This window comes from Mus caroli, chromosome 12 (genome assembly GCF_900094665.2).
Source record: "Mus caroli chromosome 12, CAROLI_EIJ_v1.1, whole genome shotgun sequence".
Lineage (NCBI taxonomy): Eukaryota > Metazoa > Chordata > Mammalia > Rodentia > Muridae > Mus > Mus caroli.
The window spans coordinates 84,720,740-84,729,143 of record NC_034581.1 but is presented as its reverse complement, the minus strand read 5'-3'; the positions used below and the strand labels follow the sequence as shown (position 1 = coordinate 84,729,143).

Below are 8,404 nucleotides of genomic sequence, written 5' to 3'. Positions count from 1 at the left end.
AGAAGAAGAGGAAGAGGAAGAGGAAGAGGAAGAGGAAGAGGAAGAGGAAGAGGAAGAGGAAGAGGAAGAGGAGGAGGAGGAGGAGGAAGAGGAGGAAGAGGAGGAAGAGGAGGAAGAGGAGGAAGAGGATGAGGAAGAGGAAGAGGAAGAGGAAGAGGAAGAGGAAGAGGAAGAGGAGGAGGAGGAAGAGGAGGAAGAGGAGGAAGAGGAGGAAGAGGAGGAAGAGGATGAGGAAGAGGAGGAAGAGGATGAGGAAGGAAGGAAGGAGGAATGGTAGAATGGTGTGCTGGCTAGTTTTATGTCAACCTGGTGTAATCTACAGTCATCAGAAAGGAGGGAATATCTATTGAAAAAATCTCTATAAAATCTTGCTTTAGGAATACAGGATAAGCACTTTCTTAACTAGTGATTGATGTGGGAGGGTCCATGCTCTTATGGGTAGTGCCACCCCTGGGCTGGTGGTCCTAGGTACTATAAAAAACAAACAAACAAACAAACAAACAAACAAACAAACAAACAAACAGCTCCAGGAAGCCACTTAGCGGCACTCCTCCACGGCCTCTATACCTGCTCCTGTATCTGAGTCCTGCCCTGTTTGAGTTCCTGCCCTGACTGCCTTTGCTGATGGAGTAGGATATTGAAGTGTAACTAAAATAAACCCTTTCCTCCCCAGTTTGCTTTTGGTCATGGTGTCTCATCACAGCAATGGGAAGCATAACTGGGATAATGGGCATTGAGTAAATAGTATTAGAAATAATTAAAATAATATTTTATAAAAACTCTCTCCAGCTTAAAGTCATTCAGATACTTTCTAGTATCTCTGTAATCTGCATACCTACAGTACACTCAAACACAAATTAAAACCTATGGTATAGTAGAAAATAATGTAGCTTTAAAACCAGTTCTAGCATTTACTATCAAGATAAATGTGGCCTATCTAAACTTACTTTCTGCATATTTATGATATAAATGATTCTACTTCATGTGGTGAGGCTTAAGTGAAATAACTTATGTAAAGTTTATAAATAGGATTAACGGTATAGGCCATAGAATGGCATGATAGAATTTACATGTCTGTAGCATTCTCCTGAACTTGGCAACTTTCAATACATGACATTGTCAGTTTTCTTGAAGGGAAAAATTGGGCTTTTTCTTCCTGTTTTAGTTAGGTGGAAAGTTGGTGAGATACTCAGAAACACAACATATTATATAAATAATAGGTCATATTGACATAATTTCTCATCCTCGAAGGACAAAACCAAAACTGCTATGGGATGTTCAGCTTAATTCCTATCCCTCTTATTATTTCCCATAAGGCAAACTATTTTTGAAGAAATGATTTCTTTTAAGTCAGGTGACATATTTCATTACATAAAATATAACAGAGAATGTGAAACAGCCCTTAGCTTTGAGGAAAATAAGGTAAAGAACATTGCTTGTAGCAAAATTGGAAAATTAAAATGTCCATCACAAATGAAAGGTAAATGTCAATGCCTTCTAAGAATGCCTTAATAGAGGGTCAATGAGATGGCTTAGTGGGAGTAAAGGCACTAATGGGCAACGTTGATGACACTTGGTTTCTTCCCCAGGACCCACAGAAGGGAAGGTGAAAACTTGCTGTCAAGCATCATCTTCTGAACTATACTACACATATCCACGCACATACCACTTATCTACGTAAGTCAATAAATCATTGCAGTATAATGTAAAAAATGAGATTTAAAATTGAAAATGCCTTAAAAGAACTTCAGATTTTTTTAAGGCATTCAAACCCCAAGATATTAACCTTCTACAAATAGCAAACATATAATCCCTGTCACCCTGAGCTAATTAACCATCACTTTCTTGCTTACTATCTGGGAACAAGAAAAGCTAAGGTTTCTAGTAAAGAAGTCATTGAATTCTAAAAATAAGACCTGTTAAGGAAAGCCACGATGAACATAAAGAAGTGATTCTGACGAAGTGTCTGGCTGGATGAAGCATGTTCTCTACTTCCCACGGTTTTGTTGTTTGTTTGTTTGTTTGCTTGCTTGTTTGTTTTTTCTTTGTTTTGCTCCTTTCTTATATAGATAAGGTTTTAGAGAGATTTTTATTCTCTGGTGAGATCTACCTTGAAAACCTAAAGAATGATCAATATGTTTCCATAGGATGACCATGCTATGAATGGATGACTAAGACAAAACCTCTCAAACTGATGGCACCTCTATTCCACTGAGTAGGACCCATAGCCTCCCCAACGAGCTCATATAGATCTTGGTGTGGATAAAGGAGGCTCATAGATTCTTTGCAATCTTTTATCATAATGTGTCTCTATTATCAAGCACAAGAAGGAAAAAGAGCTTGTTTTCAACCTGGATACCCTGAGCATCTTCTGGGAGGGAACTTTTTTCCCCTTTCTTTAGACAGTAGAGTAGCAGAGCCTAGGAACCTGTCCCTTCTCAGTGGAATAGGCACCATCTCTTCTCCTCTTCATCTCTGTCTTTAGTTCCTATCTTTCTTATCAGTTTCTACTCTGAAAGAATGGGCCAGGAAATCTTTACATGATACAAATCAGACTCAAATACCAGTTCCCCCCTTATAGCAGCTTCAGGATAAATCCAACTCCTTACAAGGAACCTCAGCTACTCTCTCCCCACTCCCTGATCCAGAATCATCTGCCACATCTCCACATGTGTATTATTTCAGTTTAATTGGACAATCTTTAGTTCCTTGTACCAGCCAAGCTTTTAAATGAGTTTCCTCTATAAATTCACCTGAGAAATACCTGCTACTTAGCCTCAGTTAAACTTCTGCCTGAGAAGTTATCCTAAAACACTCACCTTGACTACCTTTAACCATTCATGCTAGTCAATTTTCCTTCCTCCTCACATGGTACCGTATATAACTCCAGGATAGCTGTTTTCATTCTGCAATGTAATTATTGGCTGCCTTCCTGGCTTCTCTGATATGTAGACAGCATGATCTACACTCCTAGATAAATGTGTGATATACAGGAATAGCTGAAACTCCCCCTGCTAAACCAAGCAGCATGGTCATTAAGGAAGTTGTTTTTTTTTTTTAATTAAGTAAATAAAACACAATCCAATAACACAACCAGGAGGGCTTAAACTATTGATTATTAACCCAGACTACAAATGTCACTCCTCATAGCTCATTCTAATATACATTTTAGAGTCATTTTGCCTCTGCATTGTAAACTGCTTGGTTCCTTTATTGTGTTTTTACTGCCCTTGGTACTTAATGCTACAAACTATCTCTGTCCACAGTTTACTGCTGAATATGTCAGCTTATGAGAAATATCTATCCACTATTGTCAAGAAAACGAAAACTGAAAAATGACTGTATCCTAGAGTTAAGTTACTTACTAGGCTCTTGTAAAAGGGGACTGTTAAGATATTTTGATGTCTTCTCTTCCCCAATATGTATACACTTGATAGATAATTTATGATAAATAAAGAGACCAACCACTCCTTTGTATGACTGCCAAACACCATGTTTCTATCTTGCTATCTTTGTGTTTTGAATGTGAAATGTTCCCTGATCCCCAAGGTTGAACACTTGGCTCCAAAGTGGTGGCAGTTTTGGGGAAGTGGAAGAATATTCGGGACCATCACAGGAGGAAATGGGTTATTGGAAGCACCAGGTTTATGGTCTGGTAGCTTGGGCCAACGCCCCATCAATTCTCTGCTTCCTAACTAGGGGTGCAGTGAGACCAGCCCCCTCACACTGCCAGCACACCTTCCCTGCCAGAATGAACTACAGTTTTTAAACCATGCACCAAATGAAACCCCTTTTCTGTAAGCAGCCTTTGTCAGATACTTTTTCACAGCAAGGAGAGAAGTTAATTAAGGCAGATGAGTAACTTTAAGATGATTTTGCCACATACAGAGTCCCTAATGAGGGCCTCTGAGCCAGTGTCTAGAAATTCAAAATCTACATAGTTAATATTTTGAAGAACAGTAAAATTGAGGATAATATATAGTTTTCTCATTTAACCTATTAAATCTGGTCCAAAGGAGCTTCAGTCGTTGATTCCTCTTCCTCCTTCTGCTTTTCCTCCACTTCCAGAAAAATATGTCCCTTTTTCGACAATTGAGCCTAATGCCTAAAACATTACCCAAAAGGGCTACCTGCTTTAAAATGGAACGCTGTTACAAAGCATGCTTGAAGTTCAAGGTATGTTCTTTTCACAAATTGTAATATATACCAGGACATATTTCAATTTGCTAAGAAGAGATGAAGAGAAAAGAACTGCACCCAATCTAATGGCACTATTAGTTGATGTATGTGTGCTGTCCCTGTCTCCCCTGTCCCCTACCCCCAAAGGTAGACACTAGGATATCTACCCACGTGGTGCATATAAAGGAAGTCACAGCAAAGGAAATGATCCTAGAGATGAAATATAACTTTCAAAAGATACCTTTGCCTTCATTACTTCTCACAATTTGGTCTAATTGCAGAATCTGTAGTGGCTATCTGAGGCTTTATGCCCTGGTTGCTATAAGACATTTAAAATGCTCTGTTCCTCCCTTGCTATTCTGAGTCAAAGCACCCTGACCCAACAGGAATGAAGGGCCATTATTGACTTTGCAAGGCATCTCTTTGAATGACAGCAGCAGTGGCTTCTCCCGCAGATATTCACTGACATCTCCCAGGCAGACGTCCTTTGTAAGATATTCAGGATAAAGCCAACAGACCCTCTGTTTCCCCAAGAGTACTTTTTTCTGCTTAGATCACACAACAGAAAATTAAAGTACTCAACCAAAATCCCCAATAGGAAATATAAATCTCTGCGATGTGTTAATGGCATTAATATCTCCCACGTGCCTAAAATATTTCTTTAAAATGAGTTGAGAGAAAATGATATGGTCGTTCCTAAGGTCCAAGCACTTAAATGTCCTGCTCTAGAAAATGACCTTCCTGACCTAGAGAGTAATAAATTAAGAAATCAAGTGGCCGTTTCTTCCTCTTCAAAGTTCTTCCTTCTATCCATGCTGAATAACTTGAAAGGAGCCAGACCCTCCATAGTAAATACAGGGAGAAGCATTAATTATTTCCAGAATAGATCCTATTGCAAAACAGTGATAACATGGGATGCTTCAAATCTCTTTGGTCCCACCAAGAATGGGGTCATGTTCTTATTCCCATGACATATCCTTTGTACAATAATATTTCATGTGTACTTTTTGGTTTTCTGTCACCCTTTTGGAAGAACACTGGCTTCAGCCCCCTCCCCAACAATGGCTGCTGTCTAAGAAGTGTGACAGCTAGAAACCCTCTAATGTAACAATACCAAGGGTCACACAGGGCATCTTTCAGTCCAAAGTGGTACAAGAGCCTTCTCTACCTTGCAGGTCAGCTTTGGTCAACGCAACTTTGTTAGCAAAAGAACAGAAAAAGCGAAAACAATAACCAAAGGTTAGTTAGAGTAGAGTCAACTGGTTAACATTACAGAAACAAAAAATGCAGTCTGCATAGCCAACATCACTCAGACAGACACTTGAAATGCTCTACAAAGTCACCAGAGACAGCACAGACACAAGGATGCACAGACCAGGGCAGAGCAGGGCCTCTTGGGAGCCAAGTCAGCAGAGCTAGGACAGGGAGACAGTGAAGTTGACAAAGCACAAGCGACGGGCAGGGACAGCCTTCCCACAGGTACACAGCCAACCCCAAGGCATTCACTCCAGAGATAACAGCAGCATGTGGCCAAACTGGAAGACACATGTGCACACTCAAAGCCCACAAAAATACTTTGGGATATTTAGGAGTTGAGCATAGGAGAGTCACTATGCCACCCCAGTCCCCTTCTACCCTTGAAAATGCCACCAAGGGATATGGCACCAGAGTCATGCATTTCTACCCAGATGACTCATTGAGGACACCAAAGAGCTTAATTTGTTTAATTTGTAGGAATATAAGCAAATGTTTGTGGGCAAAAAGGCAAAATGAATGTCCTTTTTTGATTGATTCATGCCAGGTCCAAAATGAAGCACGTGGTATATTCTCTCAGATGTTTCCCCTCCTCAACTGTGCAATAGCACTTCTGCTCAGGATGCCTCAGGCTCTATAGCAAAGTTGATCTCAACAGGTATTTATCAGCTGAGTTTGAAGTAAGGCATTACTTAAAAACAAAACAAAACAAAACAAAACAAAACAAAACAAAACAAAACAAAACAAAACAAATCCTGACCCAAATTGGAGGCCAAATGTCACAGCTAAAATTTGAGTGGAAATCTGAGTTAACTTCTAAATCATAGACATAAATTAAAAACCTACTTCCAGATCATTCTTAGTTACTAAATAAATTGACAATTTGAGAACCAAAGAATGTCAAATTCACACATTTTAAAATAATTTCTAACTCTTATAATTTCTTACATATGTTCTTGGAAGTCAGGTAAAGGGAAAATAGTGCATTTACTCCTTAAGGATCTTAACATATCAATGCCAGCGACTTTGGCAAGAAATTATATTAGATCTTAGACTGCTAAAACTATATAAATATATAAAAACATAACATATTTGCCATTTTAAATAGAACCAAGTCATGTTTTTTCAGTAAAGACAGCTATCCCCACCTTGTTTACTCTCTCTATGAAGAAATAATACCAAATTACATGCTCTCTTTCCTGTGCATGCCATGTGCCTTATACCAGAAGATATTCGTAGGAGCCACATGCTATGTGCAAGAGACTCATGAGAATGGAACCCTTTGTAGATTCTACAGGGTTGAAGGTCCTTTGTTTGGCTTTGCTACTATCCTTTACAGTGTCATTTCCACAGAACCCTAAAAAGGCGCCCAGGATCTTCTCTGGGGTCTTATTCACAATGCTGCAAACTTCCAATGATAGTAATTTATGCCTTAACCCACTTTTTGGCCATTTTTCCTTGCCACTTAAGCTAATTATCTAAGTCATTTGTGTACAATAAACAGGGACCTTCCTCTCTCCCTTGGCACTCAGCCTCCACTTCATCCCACCCAGTAGGAAAGTCTTAATGCTCGGTGGGCAACCATCATAATTATCTCCATGGCAATAGAGTGCATGCGATTAGGCCCTCGGGCTTTGCCATAGATGGATGGGAGAGCCATCAAGTCACAGTATCCAGCTTTGAACAATCAGAGTACTTAGAGAAAGGCTAGAGTCTGCCATAATGCATGTTGTGAATCACCCAAGCCGATGGAGAGCTTTGGGAAGAGCTGGGAACATTTGCCCCAATGTGATGGGTAATTTCCTTCTGCCAGAGCTCTCACCGCTTCCCCTAAAGCTCTCCCGAGTGGGCTTCATTCCTCCCTTCTGTCTTTACATTTTTGTAGACGTTACTTTAAACTTCCTTTCTCTCTAGTCCTGTTGCTTTATTTCATTATAACTCCAAGTTTCACATTCTATGGAGCTGTGCTTCCAATATAGCAGCCGGACAGACACACTTGTGGCAAGAGAGCTTCAAATGGGTGTGGCCTGAACTTAGTGGCTGCTGCAAAGGCAAAGTACACAAGCCTTTGAAGGTTTAATACAATGAAAAGGATATACAATACTCACGCGTCATTTTATGACATACACTAAAATGCTAATATTTTGGGAAAATTCGCTTAACTAAGGTGAAATATATAATGAAAACGAATCTCCTGTTATGCTACACATTTTGAAATATAACTCTTAGGAAATTTTAAGTCACATGTGTGACTTGTGCTACATTTCGCTCCTTTTTTTCTGGCATGTATGTGGGATGAGTATATGTGCAGGTGCTGTGTGTGCAAAGCACATGCATATAGAGGCCAGAAGTTGGTATCAGGCATCTCCTTCAATGGCTTTGTGCCTTCCCTACCAAAGCAATCTCTTACTTGGACCCGGAGCCTATTGATTCAGCTAATATACTTAGTTGCTTGCTCCAAACATCCTGTCTCTGTCTCTTGTGGCCTAGGACTAAGGATGACCTAGCCAGCTGGGTAGGATGCTGAGGACCTCCCCAGTTGTGTGGATGCTGGGGATCTAAATTCTGGTGCTCATACTTACAGAGAACTTGCTTTCCCTGCCAAGCCATCTCCCCATCCCTTACACTACAGTTCTATTGGTTAACACAGCGTGAGAGAGTTAGATTCTTAAGTGTTCAATCTGAATAACATAAGACACATTACGAATAACTTGCTATTTAAATAGAACTTGATGGTTTCTTTTCTTAAAAGATTTTATTTTTCAAATGTGTGTGAAGGTATGTGTGGGTCTGTGTGTGTGCGTGCCACACATACACATGCATGTGTATGAGAGAGAGAGAGAGAGAGAGCAAACATGAATGCAGTGCTAGAAGAAAGTATTGGGTCACTGGATGCAGTGTTATAGGTCACATAATAAAGGTGCTAGGAGTTGAATTTGCATCCTGTGGAAGAACACGACTGCTTTTAACT

General features: G+C 39.9%; 1 protein-coding gene across 32 annotated transcripts in view; it reads right to left on the bottom strand.

The window, feature by feature from the left end:
• The window catches only part of Nrxn3 (neurexin 3), a 1,604,379-nt gene that overhangs the window by 804,816 nt on the left and 791,159 nt on the right, over positions 1-8,404 (bottom strand). For 12 of the 32 annotated variants that reach the window (XM_029484652.1, XM_029484636.1, XM_029484650.1 and 9 more), the window contains one exon: positions 5,348-5,374. The exons of the other annotated variants lie outside the window; for them this stretch is intronic. In XM_029484652.1, coding sequence (XP_029340512.1) covers positions 5,348-5,374 — 27 coding nt within the window. The remainder of the gene's footprint in view (positions 1-5,347; positions 5,375-8,404) is intronic. 32 annotated transcript variants of the gene reach the window in all.